General features: G+C 43.9%; 4 protein-coding genes across 10 annotated transcripts; 2 read left to right on the plus strand and 2 right to left on the minus strand.

Annotated features, from left to right (window-relative positions):
* Window positions 1–2,766: 2,766 nt before the first annotated feature.
* On the minus strand, window positions 2,767–18,128 carry Pi3K68D (phosphatidylinositol-4-phosphate 3-kinase catalytic subunit Pi3K68D). 7 transcript variants are annotated; one of them, XM_017165562.3, is made up of 16 exons: window positions 18,061–18,108; window positions 17,696–17,841; window positions 15,226–16,261; window positions 15,108–15,160; window positions 12,300–13,019; window positions 12,153–12,241; window positions 11,458–12,094; window positions 10,832–11,402; window positions 10,133–10,772; window positions 9,827–10,072; window positions 8,935–9,764; window positions 8,637–8,837; window positions 3,712–3,908; window positions 3,379–3,470; window positions 3,159–3,308; window positions 2,767–3,092 (listed from the first exon to the last, which is right to left on the minus strand). In XM_017165562.3, the coding sequence occupies exons 3-16, from the start codon at window positions 16,242–16,244 to the stop codon at window positions 2,913–2,915; spliced, it is 5,625 nt and encodes a 1,874-aa protein (XP_017021051.1). In that variant the 5' UTR covers window positions 16,245–16,261; window positions 17,696–17,841; window positions 18,061–18,108; the 3' UTR covers window positions 2,767–2,912. The 7 variants fall into 7 exon arrangements, with proteins under 7 accessions (XP_017021051.1, XP_017021050.1, XP_070142001.1 ...); XM_017165561.3 differs by having other exon boundaries at window positions 18,054–18,106; XM_070285900.1 differs by having other exon boundaries at window positions 18,047–18,104.
* On the plus strand, window positions 4,489–8,129 carry LOC108073799 (histone-lysine N-methyltransferase 2D). Its single transcript, XM_017165571.2, has 4 exons — window positions 4,489–4,729; window positions 4,802–4,986; window positions 5,668–5,770; window positions 5,911–8,129. The coding sequence occupies exons 1-4, from the start codon at window positions 4,702–4,704 to the stop codon at window positions 7,926–7,928; spliced, it is 2,334 nt and encodes a 777-aa protein (XP_017021060.1). The 5' UTR covers window positions 4,489–4,701; the 3' UTR covers window positions 7,929–8,129.
* Window positions 18,129–18,295: 167 nt separating the features above from the next.
* Window positions 18,296–21,216, minus strand: twy (fas-binding factor 1 twitchy). Its single transcript, XM_017165545.3, has 2 exons — window positions 19,874–21,216; window positions 18,296–19,808 (listed from the first exon to the last, which is right to left on the minus strand). Exons 1-2 carry the CDS (start codon window positions 21,214–21,216, stop codon window positions 18,335–18,337), a joined length of 2,817 nt encoding a protein of 938 aa, XP_017021034.1. The 3' UTR covers window positions 18,296–18,334.
* Window positions 21,217–21,364: 148 nt separating this feature from the next.
* On the plus strand, window positions 21,365–23,225 carry LOC108073804 (spliceosome-associated protein CWC27 homolog). The gene is made up of 4 exons (XM_017165578.3): window positions 21,365–21,994; window positions 22,107–22,490; window positions 22,545–22,751; window positions 22,813–23,225. The coding sequence occupies exons 1-4, from the start codon at window positions 21,405–21,407 to the stop codon at window positions 23,126–23,128; spliced, it is 1,497 nt and encodes a 498-aa protein (XP_017021067.1). The 5' UTR covers window positions 21,365–21,404; the 3' UTR covers window positions 23,129–23,225.
* The last annotated feature ends 11 nt before the right edge of the window (window positions 23,226–23,236 follow it).

Raw genomic sequence — 23,236 nt, forward strand, 5'->3', positions numbered from 1 at the left:
AAACTTCAATAGTTGAACTCTCTACTAAATATATAAACCCTTAAGGGGGTTTCCTGAATTAGGAGGCAAAAAAAATCGATTTTTTTTTTATTACTTAAATCGATAGATAAACTATCTACGAATATACCACAAAAATTTCAGAAGCCAATTCGAAGTATTTTCGAAGATACAGAGATGAAAGCAAAGGAGCGCCGGGTAGGTTTGCAGGCGCTTGGCGAACTTTGAGGCCCGTTTTCTCACTTTTAATTTTTACGATTCTTTCGAATTGGCGGGAAATATAACAAAAAAACTTATTGACCGATTGAAACGAATAAAGGCTTATTCTCTTTAGAATTAAATTCTCTTCTATTTGAACTAAAACGGTTGTTGAAAACCGCTTTTTATATTTTTTACAGCATGTTAAAGTCAATATTTTATCCCGAAAAATGAAATATTGACTTTAACATGCTGTAAAAAATATAAAAAGCGGTTTTCAACAACCGTTTTAGTTCAAATAGAAGAGAATTTAATTCTAAAGAGAATAAGCCTTTATTCGTTTCAATCGGTCAATAAGTTTTTTTGTTATCTTTCCCGCCAATTCGAAAGAATCGTAAAAATTAAAAGTAAGAAAACGGGCCTCAAAGTTCGCCAAGCGCCTGCAAACCTACCCGGCGCTCCTTTGCTTTCATCTCTGTATCTTCGAAAATACTTCGAATTGGCTTCTGAAATTTTTGTGGTATATTCTTAGATAGTTTATCTATCGATTTAAGCAATAAAAAAAAAATCGATTTTTTTTGCCTCCTAATTCAGGAAACCCCCTTAAGGGGGGATATACATGTAAGCGGTCAAAATTTGGTCATTTTTCGTGATTTTTTTTTTATAAGAAATAGTCAAGCAATTGTCGTGAAACTTTGGATATAGTTAAAAGTAGAATCATAGATGATAAAAAAAATTAGTTATAAACAATATTTTACAAAATGGCGGATTTATGGAACATATGCCGTAGCGCCTCGAGCTTTGAGTTGCCGTGCTATGGACACGATAGAGCTCGTAATTCCTGTCCAAAATCCGTAAACTAAATTTTTTTGTATTCATTACACCTGTATCTTCTATTTAAACCTAAAAAACTAAAAAGAAATCAAGACAAAAAAATTAAATTTTGATTTGAAGGACAAAATTACATTTTCAGGTGATCAGTTTTCACTTCCCACCCTCTTAAAAAATAGTAGTACTCCGTTTTATAACAACCATGTAGGTTCAAATAGAAGATAATTTCATACTGATCATAATACTTTTTGATTCACTGCGATATGTTACGTAGTTTTTTGTGAATCGTGTCCAAAGCATAGGTAAAAATGCAAAAATTAAAAGCTGAGAAAAATACGTATAAAGTTTTTGATGCGCTCACGTTAACACTGGTATACCTTGCGTGCATACTTGATTTGAGGCACTTCAAGTTAGAATTCGATATTGAAACTTACACAGTATATTCTTTGAGTAATAAACTATTTTTTAAACAAAAAAAAAATTTGCCCAACAAATTTTGGTTTACATATACATATATCCCCCCTTAAATCAAAGCTTTTTAGATTTATTTTGTTATGCCCATTTATTTGTGCCGAAAAAAAAGTTTTATTTTTTACTTTATAAATTGTACAATTTGTTTACAGAAAGATTGAATTGTATTTCCTAAATTTCCGTATTAATTTGTTCACACATAAATATACAATTATTAATTGTTACAGTACACATAAATTTATTAATCAGTATCGAAGAGTTTTTATTTAAAATACTCAGGCAGATGTAGCTCTAAAACTTGTTTTTTGTTTTTTTTATAAAAATATAATCTGCATTAATCTTATACATACTTTACAATATTCGTTAGATTTGTTAAGACACTTTTAGTACTTGATCTCTTTGATAGTTATTTACTATTGCCTGGTAGCCTGTTGCTTAATTTGTTGTAAGTATTTTAGAGTCAAGACCCAGATGGAGGTAATCTCATAGAGACACTGAAATGTTGGTGAAGATTTATTTAATTTTTAATAATTTTTTTGTGCGTAAAGCTGAATGTGTATAAAAGCAGGAACCGTAAATAATAAAACAATCATACACTTGGAGCAACGAGATCGCTCAAAAAATAATGATTATATTAAAAATAATTATTTTTTGCACAAAATAAGAATAATTATTCTTTGAACGATTATATCAATATAAAATTATATTTTAAAAGAATTTATTAAAATCAATAGATTTATTTTTTCACTTATAATGATTACGGTTCCTGTGTAAAAGTTAGATTTTTCGTTATCTTCAAACGTTTCTAAAATAAATCAAAAACATATTTGGCCTGATTCTCGTCTGTTTACTTTAATTTCCATATTTACCTCACCAGTTTTCTGTGCTAAAAAGCGAGTTTTATAATCTCTTAAACAAGTAGTTTCTTAGCCATAATACTGAACTTGGTGTGACTACTCCAGGAGCATAAGTATTTAGCGGGAAAATCTAATAGAGAATGTTTTGTTTGTTTTTAAAAACTAGAAATACAATCAAACTTGCTGCATTCACCAAGTACAATTTATTTTGTTTCTGTATAATTTTCTGTATAATTTCAAATATACCAATCAATAAAATGTGTGCAAAGTTAAACTTTAGATTTGTATAATTAAAAGTTTAATTTAATTAATTTTAAAATTTAATTAAACAAAAGAATGTGCTGAATGTGAGGTGGGTATAGAATATGTACATACATTTGGGGGCAAAAATCGAAAGAAATAACACTTCTACCGTCTATTGAGTTATTTATAATATAGATATATGCGTATGGAATGTACAATCACGTCGAGTAAGTAAGTATTATTGCGATCAAGAGGAGACAGGCACAGAAATGTATATTAGTATTGCTTTAATCCTAGGCCTGATTGTCGGTGTGGTCAATTCCTGGGCACTGAAACCAAGCGATGCCAATCGCAGAGCTCCTGCCGCAGATCGAGCTTGGACAGATCCAGCTCGAAGCCTCCCAGCAGTTCGTTTTCCTGCAGCGTATCGTGTGACCAGACGGTGACCTGCAGTCGCCGCTCTTGAATGATATTCAGGGGCATTCGGTACTCCAGCTAAATATTAAAATATTACATTTTTAAATTTTTGTAAATTTTATATATTAGTAACTCTAAACTAACCGTTTCCATGAAACTGGGAACACAGGTCTTGCGCACCACTTTGGTCTTGCGTTTGGTCTCCTTTTTGGGATCCGGTTTTAGGTAGCACTTCACATAAGTGTTGGGCTCCTGACCGCCCTGTAGCATGGGCAGTCCTTTGGCGTGGTGTATCTGCAATGCATAATTCCCCATTATTTATTATTTATATTACCAATTACCAAGTAGAATTGTTGTAACGCACCATCACAGTAAGTACGCCGCGTTGATATTGCAGCGATAGTCGAATTTGGCCAATCTCGTTGGGATTATCTCGCGAGGGTTGTCGCTTCACCTCTGTTACATAAATAAATGAATTATTTATTTATTTAAATAAAGTTAACATTCGATTTTAAATTAAAAACTAAGAGCGGAAGGCCTCGGTAGCCATTGCTCATTATCCTTTGTTAACTTTTAGTTTATAACTATTAGTTAGCATTAAATAAATAAATAAATAAATTAAAAACTAACTTTGGTCTTAAGAGAATATATATTACTATTCAAATAAAGCTTTTGTTTAAATATTTATATATCTTACCCTTTATCTTCGGCATCCCCAGTTTGGCCTCCTGCTGATCACGCAGCAGCGGATGGAAGAAAGTGTACACAAGCTCGGAGTGAGCTATTTCCTCGGAGGCATCGAACAGCGATTTTAGGAATCGCTGTATCAGAGGTAGTCGTTTCTCGGCCACTGACTTGATGTTGGACCTTCCCACATGCACGCCAGCAGGAAGACTATAAATATAAAGAGTTAAGAAATTATTAATAATTAAAGGGAGGGGTTTTTTAACTTAAAAAGTTTAAAGCGCTCTCCTGAAAACTTCATCCTTTAACTTAAAATTTTCATAAACAAACAGGAATATTTAATTAATCTTCTAATTATTACTATTTATTACAATTACTGTCACCCCTAAGATAGTGCTTAAGATTCCCTAATCACCAATAATTGGAATCGCATTATTTTTCATGGTGTTTACATAGTCAGCGGGTTGTGTCAAGGCGCCTTCACTGGAAAACATAGTACATATATTTGGCGATTACTTATCAGTGCTGGCATAGCGTCTACCACAAAAGCCGTGGCTCTGAGGTAACATTGCTAATAGCTGATAATTCGGCCACTGAAGCGGACTGATTTCATCGCAAGGGAGAGACAAAAAAAACGGAGGTGGAGGTGGCGATGGAGACGGAGACCCAGACCCCCAGAGAGCGAGCAAATGCTAGTAGTGGGTGAAAGAAGAGCGACCCGAGCGTGCGAGCAAACCGATATCGGAGCCGAATCGCGCCGATAAGCGTTGGCAAAAGCGGTAACGCCGACGTCAGCGCTCAATCAGTTGAGGAGCGAGCTGGAGAGCGGAGCGCTGAAAGCTAAGCGCCAACAGTCGCCAGCGGTTCGATTAGCAGCGACGTGGTGAAGTTTCATTATATGTATTTCTTTGGCCCAAAACAAAGGGGGGAGTGCGAAAAACCACTAAGTATTTTTTTGGCCAGAATGCGAGTCAACTAATTTGCTGGCGAAGACGAAGCAGACATGGCACAGCTTAAGAATCCAGGCCAAGGTAAGGGCTTTTAGATTTTTCCCCAATTGATAATTTTCAGGTAATAAATAACCTTTGGGTAATCCTCTTCAGGTCAGCCGGCGGCTCTTGTTGGGTCAACGCTGGCTTCGGCCCTGCTGCTCATGGGTCTGGTTTTTGCACTGATCGGCATCAAGCTCTTTGGCTTCCGGCGACGACTGACTTTCGATCGATCGCAGGTGCAGCAGCAGCAGCAATCACAGCAGCCGCCGCCACGTTACGCAGCCTTTGAGTCGCAGGTGCGTATGCAAATCAGCAGAAAGAACTTGACAGCCGATGCACGCAGTTAAAATAAAAAACAAAAAAAGGTTAATGTGATACCGATACCTACGCTGGCGATACACCCACACCAATATCTATACATATATGAGCGCGCGACGAGAGCTTGTGATAAGGCAGACAGGTGTTGTGGCTTGGGAGAGTGTGTAGTCTGTGTGCTAGCGATGGGGGCGTGAGGAATGCAAATCATAAACGAATTCGACTTTCACTAATTTCAATCTCAGCTAGAAGTCTGTCTTTGCATTTAAATTCTAGGGAGTGCTCAATAGAGTTGTTAGCCTCTGAAGAATGCTAGTTATGGTAAAGAGCTTCCGCTTTACAGTAGTTATTTATAGAGTCTCTTAATTTTTGTTCATCAAAATGCTTTTTGGAATATCAACAACTCTCTCTATGAAACCAATTACTTATTAAAAACCCTAAATTGGGTCACAACATCACACATAATTTCACAGACAGCTTCAAAACAAAGTGTAAAGTCTCACACACCTTATCGCAAGAACGTGGTTTCGTATTTATTTTCATAGTTTGCGTGTCTGTGGTCATGTGTAGAGCACCTTCTAAATGACGCATTCAAGCAAAGAGCCACCTTAAATAGATGTTGAAACCCCCCTCTTTAAAATGCATTTTCTATAATTCCCCAGGTTAACGGCACCGATTCCGCTGTCCATGGAGTGTTCCGACGTCGCAATCTTGAGGAATTCGAAAGCCCATGGCCAACGGCATCAACGCCAGCGACGACGACAGGTAAAGATAGCAAATCAAAATTATTGAAACGAAACTACAGTCTAAATTTATAGTGGTAAATCCATTATTTTTATTGTTTCTATTTTAAATTTGAAGATAAAGCTATTCCCAACCTAATTTAAATATCACAAATCTTCCAGGAAACAGCTACTTAACGGGAAGTGTTCCCAACCTACAACTCTATGGCCTCAGCCCCAGGGATAACCAAAGAACCAAGGTCTCCTATCGGGAAAAGTCACTAGAGCAGCGACGCAGACGCTTGGAGGTCAACAGTGAGCATTATGAGTATACAGCGCCACCAACCCGACAACCACCAGCTCCTCCAACACAGACAGAGATGCTGGCCGAGGCCCAACCTGTTGATTCTCCAGCTAGTCAGGAGTCCGTTCCACCTAAAACTACTCCTGAAGTACCCAAAACTCTGCCTCTAATTGCTCCCTTAAACCAATCCCTGCCTGCTGTACCTCGTGAAGCCTTTCCAGAGCCACCAAGCGAACTGGGCATGCCGAATTTCGATCATTTCGCGGAGAAATATGATCTGATTAGTACCAAGCCCAATGGGGAAGCTACAAGACCCACACAGCTGAGGAGTAAGGACAGTGGTCGCTATGTCAAGTTTGATCCTGTGGATGATGTCCCGGAATTGCTTACTCCGGAGGACTCTCCGCCAGAACCTTTAACACCAGATGACGGGCTGGAAGGAGCTTTATCAGTGACAGCGGTTGTGCATCGTGGAGCAATACCCAAAGAAGCTGAACCTAGAAGTGAACCTAGAAGTGAACCTAGAAGTGAACCTAGAAGTGAACACGAACCTGAACCCGAACCCGAACCCAAACTCTCACCTGAACCCGAACCGAAACCATCATCTGAACCCTCACCTGAGCCCCAAAGAACACTAGATCCCTTTGAGGAAGCAGAAAAAGCAGACTCTGCCTTTGTTGTGGAAATCATAGCAGGTAGTCCGGAAGCAGAAACCACTGCCAGAATAGAGCCTACCCTTCAGCGAGGTTTATTCGATGACCTGGAACTTCCTCTGGGTAATCAGGACAGAGACTTTCAACGCATACGTAATTCTTTCGTGATACATGAAGCAGATATCCTGGATGTGGATCAGCTACAGCTTCCTCCGGCTAGCAGTCCGCCAGGATTTGGCAAGAGCATCGATGAAGACTGGGACAACTTTGCAAATCTGGACGCAGTGGTAGATGTTCCAGAACCCAACTGGGCTCTCCACCCGAACAGTGTCGAGCAAGTGCCCGCGGTTGAGACCACTCTTAGCGAGGCCACTCTCCAACTGGATAATGTAGAGCAGGTGGAAGGTCTATTCCATCAGCTGGAACTGATGGAGCCTAGAATGGAGATCTTCGAGCCAGAGCCTCCGATTCCCTGTGTGGATCCACCGCCCTATGATCCTGGTCTACCATATTTACCCGACTATGACTCCCTGATGCAGCTGGAGAGCTCCAGGGGTGGACACAACCTACCCAAATACACAGAGGTAATGGAACAGAGATCCAAGAAGGCCAACTTTGTTAGTAGGATAGAGGATCTGTACGATGAACTGGAGGTTAATGGAGGAGAAGTGGCGGGATCAACCACTTCCACTGCCCAGAGCAATGGTGTCTCTAACTTTGAGGACTTGTGCCAGGAAATGGCTGTGTCACCGCCCCGCCAAGCGCCTCAGGCTGCCCCCCGATCCTCAAGACCCTCGGCCACCCTAAATGTGCGCGGTGATGCTGCTCCTCCCCTGGCTTGTTATCAACCTGAAGAGCTGCCCAGCTCCAGTTCGAGTGATGCCGATGGGGAGGATGGGGGAGCCCGGTCAGCTCCCCAGCCAGCCAGGCGTGATCCTCGAGCACTGAAAGTTCGCTTCGATGTGGATAACCTGCAGTACTATCAGTCCGCCGAGGTGGTGACCTCGAGCGGTGTAGAGTCCGAGGAGGATGATGACTACCTGCCCCGTCCCACGCCCATGCAGCGCTCAATAGTTTTCGAGCCAACGGATAACGGACTGCCCAGCCTTTTTGGAGCTCAAGTCTCTCAAGGAGATAGCGATGAGGACGATGATGATGGTTTTGGACGCGCCATCAGCCAGCATCGCTCCATGACAGCGGCACTGAGGACGCATAATATTGTTAGAGGTGACACAGAAGCGTAATGAGAGCCCTACCTCCCAACATCCTTAGCAAATACAGTATTTTATGTGTTAATTATGTTTGCCAAAACGGCAATAATCCATTTATGTATGTACATATATGATGTGTGTATGATTTGTATGATAAGTTGCCATATCACTTTGACTATATATAGTTAATGTAGTAAAGTTGTGGCAGGAAAGCCATTAAAGATAAAGAAACTATATTGAACGTTTTTAAAAATTCTGAAACGGAAGTGAATCAACAAACGAAAAGCCCAGAATACCCAAGGTGATTTGTTTGCAATTATTGATCATATGCCAAGTCGAAGTTTAAGTTTTCAATTTTTAGATAAGTGACTGATAGATAGAAGGTGAGAAGGTGATAAGGATTGGGTGTAAACAAAAAAGTTTATATGTTTGGATTTCCCTGAATACTTGAACATTGAAGGGTAATTTGATAAAATTATTAACTTGGCCATAGATAAAGAAAACTTCTTTAAAAATATATACCAGGGATTGTCATTAAACAAAAAATAAAATAAATTAAATAATAGTTATGAAATAGATATATCAATATTTAGTTATAAGTCGGCTTGCCTAAACTAGATTCCTTTTTTGTTTATGGAGATTTCAAATATCTATTTATAAAACTGGGATATTTTTTGATTTTCTCTCGATTTACTTTCCTATATCGGTATCTTTCTCTCGATATATATTATTAGCACTCACCTGTGCAGCTTAACCAGCGGAAAGTGCATGCATAGCTTCTGATGGAACTCGGTAAACTCCCTATACGAGCGAAACAAATGCGTAGGAACGGGCTGCCCATGCCGCGTCACTTCCAGAATATACATATAAAACTTCTCCATGCTGTAATGCTTCTGGAAGCACACCACCTTGACAATCTTCAAGCGGCCATCTTGTTGCATACTAAAAAAAAAATTAGAATACATTTAAATTTATAATAATTTAATATAATATAATATAATTAGCATATAAAATATTTATATGAATATTTATAACTCACGTGTATTTCCGCGGCACAAACGACAGCAACTCCCCAGTGCCCTCGTCGGCGGTGAACCTCATCTGGGCCAGATTGTGCAGAAAGAAATTAAACTGCGTGAACCAGCTCTTTAGCGAGGATTGTATCATCTTGGCAAAGGTGGCCGCCGCCTCGGGATTCGATTGCGAGGGCAGCAGGGCACGCCGCACATAGGTCACAGCATTGGAATTGACACCAGGCATGCCGGCGGTGGCCATGTGGGCCAAGGTATGCAGCAGCAGATCTGCATTTTTCCTCACAATATTAAAGGCCCGACAGCACAGGTCCACAAAGTAATGGAAGTCAGTAGAGGGCTTGTCGCCACCATTAATCACATACGCCATGTCGGAGGTCAGCACAAAGGGAGTGCGATCTCTCTTAAAGTTGCCAAACATCTGCGCATCGCCCAGGAACTTGCCAAAATCTATGTGGAATAGGTGACCCGAGGTCTTTAGCATAATGTTGTCATTGTGCCGGTCACAGATGCCCAGCACATAGGTGGCCACGCTGTAGCCAGCACACGAGAGCGTAAAGTTTCGCACGGCACTCTGATACTCCAACGGACTGGGATTCTGCTTGCCCAGCCACTCGGCAATGGGTCGATCCTTGAAGGAGCCCGTTAAACCGCACTCGACTTGGATTTTTCGCAAGGTCTCCGCCTCATTGACCAGCTCAATCATGCCGCTCTTGTAGCCCGTGGGCACACAGTTGAAGGTGACCATTTTCAGGTCCAATCGCTCGGCCAGCCACATTTTGTTCATGATCCTAATCAGTTGGATGGTCAACTGATCCTGCTGCAGGTCGTCTCCGCACTGTTGAAGAATATTTATTGTTAGCTGAGTTTATAGATTAAATTACTGGGGTTATTATTTACCTTAAAGATGGCCGGCAGCGACTCGGCATCAGGTCCCACGAAGGTAATTTTTAGCGGCAAGGTGTTGGAGTTAAAGTAGCTGCAATTGCGCACACTCACGCCTGTAACCTCCAGTTCAGGTCCTAGTGGCAGGCAAGTGGGCTTCTCCAGCAGATCCTGGTGCACCTCGTCCATGCCAGCAGCTAAGCTCTTTTGACGCATCGATTCCTTGGCCTCCTTGACAGACTCCGCTATGGTTGTGAGTTTCTGAAAGAATCAATGGTATTTTAGGGGTTTTTTTTATATTAAATTTGCATTGAAACTTACTTGACACATTCGATGCTGGTACATAAATCGCTGCAACATCTTCTCGCCACAGATGGCCATCAGAGCACGCAGCATCATCTTGTTCCTTCGGTAATACCGCGCCTGTGTGACCTGCGACTCATCGTAATCCTGATCCACCATAGCGGCGCCAATAGAGTTGTGCGGATCATCTGGCAAACTGTGCACTAAAAGCCAGTACATGTGGTGGGCGAAACGAGGCGACTCCAGGCACTTGGCCAGCAGGAAACGAGCCATCGCCGAGCCCTCGTAGGTATCATGCTTGAGGCTCTGCACGAGTTGGGGCAGAAAGTCCACCAACTGATCGTTGGGCATCTTGGAAATCCACTCCACAGCCTTTTCACGTACTTTGGCATCTGGGTAACGAGGAAGCAACAGCTCGAGAGCCTGTAGAGGTGACAACGGGGCCCACGAGTGCAGCAAAGCATGCAGATCAATCAGATTCGCATAGTCCCAGCTATGAGCGGCATGCAGGACCTTGGGCAGGGCATTGGGATAGTTTTGCAGATACAAACGTTTCTCCCAGAAAACCTCTCGTCGCTCTGTGGCTCCAGAGTAGCCCAGCTCGGCGGTGTCTAGCAGCTCCTCCTGCAGATTGGCATCGAGCGAGGCAAAGTCATAGCTGGTAAAGAAAAATATGATATAAATGTTGATTTTAATTAATAAGAGGTGTTTACTTACTGTGGCGCAGGCTTGGGCACCTCCTGATGCTCGGGAAACTCAATGCGGCCACCGTATGGGGGCACCTCGATACTTAAAACAGGACAGAAATCAGGATGCGGATGACAGCCACGCGCTGGAGCGGGTCCCAACATCTTATCCGTTGTTGGAGGCCACAGAGAAAGCAGGTAGGGACCACAGATCATGACTCTTTTAAAGTCAAACAGCTGGATGGAGCACCAGCCCAGCTCAGTGGTCACCTGCCGGCGCTCCCCGTTCTGCTCCGAGTTGGGATCACCTTCGCTGGCTGCCTGCTTTCCATACAAGACGAACGTAAGCCGAGCCTCCCTTGGCAGAGTGCAAATGGGATGCTGATCGAAGGTCAACCAGGCACTGAAATTGAGGCGTGGAAACAGGCCTCCGCTGGTGTCATTCGAGCAGGTCAACACATTAGGCTTGGACAACAGACGTGTACCATACACGATTTGCACACACAGAGAGTAATCCTCGTACTTCCAGTTGGGCGGCGGCCGATGAAGGCAGCTGATGCAGACCACAATGGGCTTGGACACACAGGAGATGGGAATGGGAGCTGTAAGACATTAATTTTAGCAAGCTTAATCTTTAGACTCTCCGCTCAAACTTACTTGTTGTGTAATCAGGAGTCTTTACGGAGAAGGCCACGCGGAACACATTGGCATACAGCTCAACCAGCTCCTGCACGGCATCCCTTAGCTCATTGCACTTCATCTTGATCTGCTCAAGAAGAGAACGCGGACGCAGCACAACTTGCGCATAGTCACCATAATCACTGACTATCTCTGGATTGCTGGCCCCCGCCGCTGCATATTTGGTTTGCTCCACCTCGCAAATGCGCTTCAGATCGGCCACACAGCGAGCTATCTCCATGGTATCGATGCTGCCCAGCAAGGCACAGATGGCCTTCACTGCCTGCACAACACCTGAGCAGCTGACCACACTCCTGCCGGGTGCTCCGTCAGCCGCCGACTCCAGCTTATCAATCTCCATCTCGAGGGTTTCGATGAGTATCATCATGTTGTCGTAGGTAACAATGGGCACCACCTCGTTGGGCAGCAGCTGCTCGGGCAGAAGATCAGCATCATGCTCATCATCTCTCTCCGTGCGAGCTATGGCCTGCATGTTGGCCGTTGTGCTTAGGCACAGACCCAGGTGCACATCTTTTTCCAGCTGGAAGCTATTGTGAACGCACTCCAGCTGGCTGAGCTTGGAGGTGGGCGCCAGCCACTCCAAGAGACCGATGGGCTGTGGGTTTGAAATATCATTAGTTTGGAGGATAACCTGGTGATGGTTGTATGCCCACCTTGACTACATAATCGGTGACTGTGCCCTTGACCTGACCCTCAAGAGAGGCCAAAGCCTGGGCCACCACTTGGGCCACCACTGAGTCAACTAAAGGAAGCAGGAAATATATCAAATCAAAATATAAGTTAAATTAAATCCTACTTACTATCACATGTAAAGGTTACAGGCGTGCCATAACCCTTCACTTGCTCCTTAGCCATCGATGCAGCCAAGATATGCGGCTGGAGCGTATTTAAAGCCGGATGCACAATCACCTTAATGCTGGTGTCCATTATGTAGTGATAGTTGAACTCGGCGGCCACCACATGTCCCACATTGGTGGGCGCATCATCGTGCGGATAGCGTGCTCTCAGCTCCTTTACCATGTGATAGAACTCCAGCAGCTCAGCATCATCTGTGCGCTGATCGCTGATTAGTTCGTAAAGACGCGTACAAGTTTTCCGACGATCCAAAACCACGTTTGCTGGGATGCTGGAGGTATAACTGTCCGTGAACTTGGTGGATTGATGATCTGGCCTCGAGGTGATCGATGGAGCCTGGTTTATTTCATACAACTGCTGGTTTCTTGGCGGCAACGGTGGTGGCGGCGAGATGCTACCCGATTCTCCATTCTCAGACAAATGTAACTCTTTCTCCACATGATGCGAGGTAGATGGAGATGGAGATGGGGATGGTTGCGAGAGATAGTCTTGACGCCAACCAATCAGGCTAACATTCGGACTCACGGTGGCTGCAGTTTTGTCCCACCGATTGACAGCCTCGTACATGGGATCCGAATACTGGGTGCCACAATCCCCGCTGTACAGGAAATCAAAGGGATCGTATTCCGCATAGTAGGAGGTGCTGTCGGAGGCGCTGTCGTTTCCTGCAAGTAGCGAGTGCATGTTTAGTTCCGGCTCAAAGTCGGTTTCAGTTACGCAGATCCAACAAGACCGATAATCGCCGCCAGCGTAGCAGTTATGCAAATAATGTGTGTCCGACAACCGAGGCCTACAACTGTGGCGAGAATCATGGGCACGGGCACGGGCACAGACAGCTAGCCAGCCCCACATCACACATCGTGTGGCCAAAAATAAATGAGACGGCCCCAAAAAAATAAAGAGTGGAGCAGGACGGACTAGTGGCGATGCGAGAATGCTTCGCAAATCTACGCTAACAAATCCGACGGTCAGCGTTTGGAGGCGGCTGCCATCCCTAATAGCTAATTGTGATTGCTGTCATACATCGCCCACGCTCACCCCCTTAGTACAGTGAACTATCAGCAGCAGAATACTTTAAAATGTTTTAAATATAATAAATCGACCTATAAGTGATAAGAATTTGTAAAGTTTTTAGTTGGTTTTATTCAAAAAATGTAATTCACTATAGTTTGAATCCACTGTATCTATGTGTGGTCTTTATAAAACGATCTGTTTTGTATTTATATAGCGCCCTCTTTTGATTTATTCGCCTTCTCTTGCCTCAAATGCCCCCATATGTTTTATTTGAACCAAAAGGGCCAGTCTACATATTTCCAAAACTTTAAATTTCAAGTGCTTTCCATTTTGAAGTGCCTCAACAAGGGTATAATGGAAACGAAGACTCCAAAGTCTACAAAAGTCTTCCCAAAATGTAATATATAAATAAATACATACATATGCTCTCGACAAATTCTAAAAAAAAAATGTAATTAAAAAACAAGCAGATAAACAATTAATAAAACAACAGACAGAAATTTTTGTTTATTAAGAAATTATTTATTTATTTTCTCACAATGATGTAGAATTAAAACATATGTATGCATTCATTTATTTTTGTATGTATATGTGGGAATATTAATGGACATTTGATATATATATATACATGTGTATATATGTAGCAGCAAATCACAATGTGTTCATTTCGTAATACATGTTAATACCGAAAAAGAAGAGACTAACCTTCTCATTGAAATACTTTTTTAAGTTCTTAAAAATTTGAAAGTGAAAATAAAGATCTTTTAAAAATGTTTCCGGTTTCCGGTGATGGCCGAAGGCACAAATTTCAACTTTGGGGGCTTAAAACATACATGATTATATTTTTACATTAGTGTTTTTTAGTTGCAAGTAGGTGGTTCTAATTATGTGCTGCTATATAGACACAAATATAGGTTGTCTTGGGTTTGTCTTTGCCTCCGAAACCGAGAATGAACCCGAAACCCTCTAGATGGTGTAGTTGTTGTTGTGGGTGTAAAGGTAGTAGTTGTTTTTTGCAGTTTTTTTTGTTTTTGGTAGTAGAAGTGGTAGTACTGATAGTAGTAGTAGAGGACTTGCAATTAAAATGGTTTACTTTTGCGACACTGCTGCAATTATAGAGAAACAAAGACATTCAGTTTAATTCTTAACTAGAGGCAAGACAGAGCTACAAACGATCTTGAATTGTGCTATTTGTTTTTGGTTTAATTTACATTTTACGAGGCTAAAGATTACTTGGTTAATAAGCCACCAAAACTATAAATACTTGGGTTAGGACCGAAGAAGACCATAAACTAGAGTAACTGAAATTGTTCTTTTTAGAGATAAGAACATGTCGATCTTTTAAATAAAAAAGATTAAGTACAAAAGTTATGATAAAATTACAAATCTACAATGAGTATAAATATATAATTTTAATTATTTCAAATTTCGATTTTAATTTATTTATTTTTAGATATTTTAGAAACAAAAACTCGATTTTTATCGATTTATTTGGATGGAATGAAAATTAATCTTTTATCTTAGATATAAGACTTGCCCCGCAATCAAATTAAACTTATCAGAGAAATGCTATATATGACAGAAATTAGCTTTATTTGTTCCCTGCAATTGCCACATTAAGAATTTCAGACAATACTTTGAATTTCGGTTACGCTGCGAGGAGTCTAGAAGGATCTTCAAATGAGAGCAAGCCCAGGAAGTGGTAAGTACATTCTAATTACAACATTGTGACTGCTTACCAGTATTGTCGTTCAGCAGGGGATCGAAGGCCTCCAAAACACTCACACGGGAGCTGAAAGAGCAAAGAATTTTTAAAATAAAATCTCATCTTAAAACTGTAATAGTTGTGATACTTACTAATCCTCCTGATTGAGGTCAATCAAATCATTGCCCCTGCGTTGACCAGACTGTCCATTACTCCCAGGACGGGAGCCCACACTGGCAGTGGACGGTACTGGACGCCTTGCCGGGAAGGCCACTCCGTTAGCCTCCACCGAAGAGGAGGAAACTGGAGTATTGTTGGACGGTTGGATGTGATGACTCGTGGCTGGACCTGGTGTCACGGGCGTCGATTGTGGACGCCTCAGGTCCATGTGGGTGTATGCCCCTCCGAAACCGTATCCTTGCGAGGGATACTGTGGCGGCATATAGGCAGCCGATCCGGGAACTATGGGCGCCGTATAGGGAGTGACTACTGCTCCTGGATAATACAAATAGGCGTTGGGCTGCGCTACGGGTTGCACGGCCAGCTGGGCGGGCATGCTGTACAGACGCTGGAGTTCCTCGTTGTTTAGGGGCCTCTGTTGTTGTTGTGCAGCAGGTTGGTATGGCACCAACTGCATGCTACCGGGTGCTCCTGCCACCATACCATAGGGCGGAGGTTGAACCTGAGCAACCTGAGGCTGATGCGGATGATAACCGTAGTGGGCTGATGCGGGAACCGAAACAGGGGCCGCTGCCACTGGTCCCATGGGCACTAAAGCCGACTGCGGATTGCTAGGCACCTGCATTCGCTGCAGATCCTCAATGAGCCGCCCAAAGGGAGTGGCACTCTCTGGTTGCTTGCTTGTTGGACTGGCAAAGCAGATCAAGTCGTTATCCGGAACCTGGGCCGGCGGTGTGCGCGAACGATCCACATTTGTCGTTGACGTACTGATGGCCTGGTGAACCTCCGAGTGCCTGCGCCCTTGATTGAGGCTCTGACTTCGCTGCGCCACATTATAGTCTCGTCCAGCAGCGCTTGGAGGATAACCAGAGCCGTACTTCTTGTTCCTCCGATAGTCGTCGAGGGCTTGTTGCTCGAGACTAAGCGCCGTAGCCTTGGCCAAGTCATCCTGGAACTGCTTGTCGTAGTCGATCTGGGCCTGATTTGACATTCTACCGATCCGTCGAACTGTTAATGATGATCAGAACAGAACAGAACATGGTATGAGCTATTTTCGAATTTTTGTTGAATTTTTTCTGTTGCAGGTTTTCGTCAGTCAGAATGTATTTGTTATTTTCTGCGCGAACAAAGGCGGCTGTTGGTGGCTTTTTCGACTCGCTTATCTGTGCGATAACAAGCGGTCGACGATAAAAGTGATTAGGAGTGTACAGGAAGGTGGTGTGTGTGTTCCTAGACCAGGTGAAAAGCATTGGAAAGAGTGGATGGTTTGCTTTTGGAGGAGTTCTATAAGGGGACAGGGGCACTCGGCGCTATTAGGGTGATTCAGACCGTCTAAATTGTTGAACAAGTTGAACGTCATCATAAGTATTTTTGAAACGATCTCAGAGGCATTTAATTTGTAGCATTTTTTTGTTTAGAGAACTCAATCTAATAGTAATCTAATTTTCGGACATCGAAGCTTCAATACCCTTAAATTCAATATTTTTATAAATTACTGTATTATATTCACTTTAGAATTAAGATCAAGGTTTTTTCTATTCTGATTATTTTGTAAAAGTTTTCTTTAAAAAATAGACCGGATATACGAAAAATATAAAAAGAAACGACCCAAGCAAATGGCTGCTTTTTCAACCATTGTTTAAAATACAACAAAAGTAAACAAAAAATTCCTATTCCGTGCTGATATGAGCAATCGTCCATATAGCGAATAGGCCAAATGCAAACGCTCCAAATTTCTGATTGCAAAATTCATTGGAGTGGCGTAAAAAGGCGCAATTGTGCACGCAATTGTAAATAAACAAATAAATACAAACAGTAGCGGCGGCATCAATTTGCGTGAATGAAAGCTGGGGGGGAACCAATTCCCAAGCGATTTTATTATGTACATTTGTACATACATACAAATATGCATTTTAAAATATCTGCAAAGGAAGCGGCACGATTTGTTCTCCCATTGAAGCTTGTTTTCAGATAGGAAACAGCTGTTCGGGCATAAACACAGCCACAAGCAAGTATGTATATGAGTGACTGTGTGTGTGACTGCGAATAAGAGGAGGAGACGGAATAGGAGATAAGAAAACATGAACCGGCGAGGGAGAGAGAGACAGTGAGGCAATAAGAGAGACAGAGAGAGGACATCTGCCGCAAAAAAGGTTAAGGTAAATCAATACATTGCAACAAATTGTACATATGGGCCTGACTTTAACTATTCATAAACATCAATCAACGGAATTGATTGCCAATTTATTATAAGACAAACTAGGGGCAATGGGAGAGTAGAAGCGAAGCAAAAAGCGAAATTACAAAACGTACAAAACGGCGAAAACCGGTGGGAGGGCGCTGATAATGGTGATTGTCATTAACATACTTTCGTAAATATGTTTGTAGTTTGTCATTTTACGGCTACTCTTCTTCTTTGTGCCTCGCATTCGCTCAACTTACTTTTTGAGGTGTCACCTCCGCTAGTTATCGGTTCCGTTATTCAGTTGCCCAATATACTGCGGCTTCTAGTTTCATCCACCGGGGTAAGCCGAGTCTTTCCCACCGTTTGTTGTTTTAACTTGCTTTTCTAAGCTTGCGAGTTATAACTACCGAAAAGAGGTTTCGTTTTTGAACTTTTTTTTTGGAAGGGGAGGTGTTTCTCCTCCTACACACCTACACCACGCACACACTCATAAACGAACACATAAGCACAGACATAAAACAGTCACAAAAACGGAATATACAAAGCGTAAGCGGACACACAAAATACTGATTAACTCGATTTTCCTTAAGCTTATGTTCTTGCACTACCGCGTACTATTTACATATTATTTAAACTAAATTAAAATGCTCGTTTTTGTGTGTGCAATAACGTCACACACGAATAACACGAAAAAACGGAATGCAACAAGCAATAGGGGTGGCAGGGCATCGATAGTAACATCGATGGCCGATGTTGAAAAATCGATAACACGAATGGGCGAGAAGAACCTGTTGAGCGGTTGAAGTCTAAGCTAAGCGGAAGTTGGTCAAAATTATTTTGAAATATGTTTTCAAACGTCTTTTTTTAGAATCTATATTTCTAGCCATTTATCGTTTTCATTTAAAGTTATTAAAAAAATCCTGATCCAGGTCCAGGTTTCTTCCGTGGTCCATGGCCACTTTGGAGTCATCGTCCAGCCGACCAGCCAGACCAAAGTCTTGCTCATCCAGGGAACTACTAGGTGCCGCATTGTACATTCTACGATAGGAAGCTTCGATGTTCTCGTCCAGCATTCGGTCTACAATATCGCTCTGAACTTGGCCCGGCTCACTGGCGGCCAATTTGAGGAGGAGCTCCGCTTTGCTGGGCTGCATCTGGAGCAGTAGAGGATCTGTGGTGGCCAAAGTATTATTCCCTCGATCTGTGCGCAGAGCTAGCTCAGCATTATCCGCTCCCATTTTGCAGAGAGCACACCGGCTGCGAGAAATTTGTTTCTTCAAATTGTGGAGGTTTATGCGATCCTGAGCCAAGAGCATTCGCTCCTGCGCCAGCTGCGCCTCCTTCTCGGCGAGCTCATTGGCCCGCTTTCCCATTAGCTGCAGCTTTGCCTGGAGAAGCTGGTCAGCCTCGCGAGCCTTGTGCTCCGCCATGTGGGTGCGACTAGTAGCAATGCGATAGGCCCCGCTGGCCTGAGCGAGTTCGTCCTCCTTGAGATTCAGAGCGTTCTCCCTGTCCTGCAGGATGCGCTTGCGATGCTCCACCTCGCGCTGCAGCTTGTGACAGCGATCCCGCTCCTCGTCCGCCCGCCGAATGGCATCGCGGGCCACCTTCAGTTGGGCCTCCAACTCCAGACGATCCTTGTCCAGGTCGCCATGCTCATGGAGTTTGAGCTTTAGTTCCAGCTGCTGCCGATCCACAGCCAGTTGGGTGCGCTCCTGCTGAATGTCCTGATGCAGTCGCTCCGTCTGCTCTAACTGTATGGACTTGAGCTCCTCGACCCGCTTCTCATCCCGCTTCATCTGGTCGCGATGGAACTCCTTCTCACGCTCAAAGGCCTTGCGCTCCGCCTCCAAGCTTGCCATGCGCTGGCGGAGCTGCCAGTTCTCCTCGGCCGAGTCTTTGGAAAGCCGGCCCAGCTGCAACTCCAGAGTGCTTACGAGCTCCATAAGGCGACGCTTTTCCTCGTCGGCTGTCTCCTCATCAAGTTTTAAGCGCCGCTCTTGGTCGGCCAGGCGACGCTCGCGAGCCTCTAGCTGACGTTCTCGCTCTTGAGTGTCAGTCATTCCATCCCTTAGCTCTTGGAGATTGCTTGAGGCTAGTCGCAGGGTCTCAAGGTAGTTGCTATGATCCTGAACAGCTGCCAGCTCCAGCATCTTGGCCTGTCGAATCCCTTCGATGTCCAGCTCATGGGAGTGACGCAGCTTACGCACCTTATCCTCGTGATCTTGCTTGAGGTTGGAGATCTGCTCCACGTAGTCCTCTTTCTGCTTCTCCAATTTCCCAATGTAATATTGTTGGAGGTCGGTGTTTTCCGTTTTAAGTCGATCCTCCACGGCGGCCAGGTGATCCTCCAGAACCTTTATTTGTTTTCTAATAAAGATAAAATAATTTTTTCTTGGCTTTTCTCTCATCTTCGCTAGATTTTTTAGACTTACTTGTATGAGGCATCAATCATTTCAATCTCTTGCTCGTAGTTCACCTTCATGTTGGCCACCAGCTCCTCCAGGCGCTGCTTCTCCAGCTGGTTACGCTTGACCTCTGTTTCCAACTGAAGAAAGTGTTCCTGCTCCTTGGTGGCCTCCTTTATTACCACCTTTTCGTCTTGATCCCGTTTCTCAGCGGGTTCAGAGGAAACCTCCTGGACATGTACTGGCTGCGCCATCATCAGCTGTATGTGCATGTTGATCCGCTCCTGTTGGCCCTTTATATGCTCCTCCATTTGCTGTTGGCGCTGCAGCTGCTGCTGTATCAAGGCTTGGAACCTTCGATCCTGTTTCTCCTGCCGCCGCTGCATCTCCAGCAAGGTGCGCTCCTGGTTCTTCATCTGAGCCGCAATCACCAGCTGTGCTTCCTGCTGCTGCAGGGCATTGAATTTGTGATTGCTCTCCAGATTGAGATTGCTGAGCATCAGTATGTTCTGTGTAGCTGCAGTCACTGCAGAGGATCCAGGAGGAGCAGCTAGATCCGGCGCCAGCTCTGCTTCGGTTTCCTCAGCGTCGGGCAGTCGCAGGATATCAGCAGTGTTCTTGGCAGGGACTTCAGTGGAGGGCTGTCTCTTGGGGGTTTGAGGCTTGGAGGCGACTGGAAGCTGCTCAAGCTGTTCCACTGCTTCCACCGCTGAGGCGGCAGCTGCCTCCAGACCTAGCCAATCCGCAGTTGTTCCCCGCTTCCTGGAAACCGGCGTGGACATACCCGAAACAGTGGCATTCGTGTCCTTGCCAAAAAGCCCAAGAGGATCAGCATTAATGGTGGCTGATTGGGCGGAGCTTCTTCGCCCCGTGGAGGTCTTGGGCCTGGCCTGCGAGTTATCCGTGGTGGTGTCTGTGGACTGGCGGGACATCGAGGGCTTAGCGGTGGCAGGACGCTTACTGGGATCGCCGGAGCCCGTCAGGATTTCATCGAAAATGTTCTTCTTAGGCTCCACGCTGCTGGACAGGAGGTCGTCAAAGAGGTTCTTCTTGGCGCCACCACTTTTCGGGCGCCTGGGATCGAAGCCCAAGTCATCATCGTCTGCCGCTTCGTCGTCCAAGGAAATGGAAGGCTTCTGCTTAACAATTCTTGGCGTGCTGGTGGCAATGGGTTTGCTTCGCGCCCCCTGCCCCTGCACATCCGCCTCCGTCTCCTCCTGAATGCCAAACAAATCCTCCAGCTTTCCTTTAGGCTTTGCTGACTTGGGTGGTTTCTTGTGGCCTCCACCCGCGGGAGTGTCGAAAAAGTTGTCATTGTCCAGGCTGTTGTCGCTCAGAAGTTCCGCCAGGGGATCGTCATTAAAGTTCATGATAAATCTAATTAAAATGCTTAATCAGAAAATGTAAAAAACTACAAACGCGAAAAGCAAATGGTTGCCTGGTTACAAATTTGAATGTCAACAGTAGTCACGGTTACCGATTGTGCGATACTTGTATCGATAAACTATCGCTAGAGCCATCTCTGGAAAGCAGTTGTTTTGTTTGTTATTCTGAAGAAATGAGCAATATTTACATCCAAGAGCCGCCCACATCGGGCAAGGTGCTTCTGAAGACCACCGTGGGCGACATAGACATCGAGCTGTGGGCGCGCGAGTGTCCCAAGGCTTGCCGCAACTTCGTCCAGTTGTGCCTGGAGGGATACTACAAAAACACCGAGTTCCACCGGCTGGTCAAGGGATTCATAGTTCAGGGCGGCGATCCCAATGGCGATGGCACTGGCGGCGAGTCCATCTACGGACATCCGTTCAAGGATGAGTTCCACTCGCGTCTGCGGTACACACGTCGCGGCCTGGTCGGGATGGCAAACTCCGGCAAGGATGACAACGCCTCGCAGTTTTTCTTTACGTTTGCGCCCACACCGGAGCTGCAAAACAAGAACACACTGTTTGGCAAGGTCACCGGGGATACCATCTACAACATGCTCAAGCTGGAGGAAGGCATTGTGGATCACCAGGAGCGTCCCATGCATGCCCATCGCATTGTTTCCACAGAGGTTTTGAGCAATCCGTTCGATGACATTGTTCCACGTGTGCTGGCCAAGCCCTCTGGGAAGAGTAAAAAGAGCAAGAAGGAAAGACAAGGAGTCAAGTAAGGGGTTTCTATATTTATTAACTGTGACTAAAACTGTTAAGAATAGTTAACCGGAACTGTAACCAATTATGCGGAAACTTGATATTTTACCCCTCTGATATTTTTTCAGAAACTTTGGCCTGCTTTCCTTTGGCGAAGAAGCCGAGGATGACGAAGAGAAGACCAAAGTTTATGTAAAACAGAACGCAGGCAAAGCTAAATCCCTGCACGACGTCACCGATGATCCCAAACTGAGCAAGGAACCCATTCGAGTGCCCAAAGTTGAACGAGCTGAAAGCGAGGAGCGCTTGTCCGACGATTGCCTTGAGAATAGTGTCAAGGCTCTACCTGAGGGTTCCAACTCAGATCTCGTCAAAATGAAGCTGGCCAAGAGTTCAAAGAGAACTTCAGAGAAAAAGGCAAAGCAGGTGGTGGAAAAGACCGATTCGGAAAGCGATGAAGATGTTCTTATGACGCGCGAGCAGGAAGAAAGTCGCAAAATCTCAGAAAAGAAGTAAGATTCACTGAAAAAATCCATTATATTTATATTATATATTCAATTTTATAGATCCAAAATTCGCGAGGAAATTGCCTCGCTGAAAAAGGAATATCAAAAGGATAAGCAAGAAAAGGATAAACTTCTGAATGGTCAGGAAAAGGACATCAAACCAGCCGAGATCAAGGGAGCCAAGGAAAATCACTACATCAGTGATTTTATAGAATCCAAGGAGAAATATACTGCCAAGACCAAGGTCCAGCCAAAAGGACAGTCAAGGTGGACTTCTATTTATCTAATAATTATAAATTTAATTTAAAAATGCCTTAATTTCCCACAGAGAGGAGTTCACATTGAGTTTACTCTCAAAATTCCGCACCAAGCTGGACAATTTGAAGCACAAGTCCGGCTCAGATGATGGCGAACCGGAACCAAAGGATCTGGACGACAGGGTGGTGGAGCAGGAAATTATCGGCGACGACTGGCTCTCGCACACCTTGAATTTCAACAGCACTGCCCCCGTTTTGGCCAAGGATGCCAATAAAAAGGGGGATGATTGGTACGATGCCTATGATCCCCGCAATCCCCTGAATAAACGTAAACGGGGTGAAAATACCAGTTCCAGCAAATCAAAGGCCAGTAAGCGTGATTTGTAATTTTATATAAAAAATATAAAACTTTACAATTTAATTTCACGTAAAATATGATAGTTTTTTGAAAATAAATTAATCAATAGTTAAATAATTAAAAAAATTAACTAGTTC

The sequence above is a fragment of the Drosophila kikkawai genome, chromosome 3L (assembly GCF_030179895.1).
Source record: "Drosophila kikkawai strain 14028-0561.14 chromosome 3L, DkikHiC1v2, whole genome shotgun sequence".
Lineage (NCBI taxonomy): Eukaryota > Metazoa > Arthropoda > Insecta > Diptera > Drosophilidae > Drosophila > Drosophila kikkawai.

Bases quoted from the DNA above. Each gene is read 5' to 3' on its own strand.
- LOC108073799 (XM_017165571.2), top strand. From the start codon at position 4,702: ATGGCACAGCTTAAGAATCCAGGCCAAG. The intron at 4,730-4,801 runs GTAAGGGCTTTT...AATCCTCTTCAG, and splicing joins GCTTAAGAATCCAGGCCAAG to GTCAGCCGGCGGCTCTTGTT. The intron at 4,987-5,667 runs GTGCGTATGCAA...ATAATTCCCCAG, and splicing joins ACGCAGCCTTTGAGTCGCAG to GTTAACGGCACCGATTCCGC.
- Pi3K68D (XM_017165560.3), bottom strand. From the start codon at position 16,244: ATGTCAAATCAGGCCCAGATCGACTACGACAAGCAGTTCCAGGATGAC. The intron at 12,095-12,152 runs GTGGGCATACAA...TCAAACCCACAG, and splicing joins TCACCGATTATGTAGTCAAG to CCCATCGGTCTCTTGGAGTG. The intron at 3,309-3,378 runs GTGCGTTACAAC...TATGCATTGCAG, and splicing joins GCGGCGTACTTACTGTGATG to ATACACCACGCCAAAGGACT.
- twy (XM_017165545.3), bottom strand. From the start codon at position 21,216: ATGAACTTTAATGACGATCCCCTGGCGGAACTTCTGAGCGACAACAGC. The intron at 19,809-19,873 runs GTAAGTCTAAAA...TATCTTTATTAG, and splicing joins ATGATTGATGCCTCATACAA to AAAACAAATAAAGGTTCTGG.
- LOC108073804 (XM_017165578.3), top strand. From the start codon at position 21,405: ATGAGCAATATTTACATCCAAGAGCCGCCCACATCGGGCAAGGTGCTT. The intron at 21,995-22,106 runs GTAAGGGGTTTC...ATATTTTTTCAG, and splicing joins AAGGAAAGACAAGGAGTCAA to AAACTTTGGCCTGCTTTCCT. The intron at 22,491-22,544 runs GTAAGATTCACT...TCAATTTTATAG, and splicing joins CGCAAAATCTCAGAAAAGAA to ATCCAAAATTCGCGAGGAAA.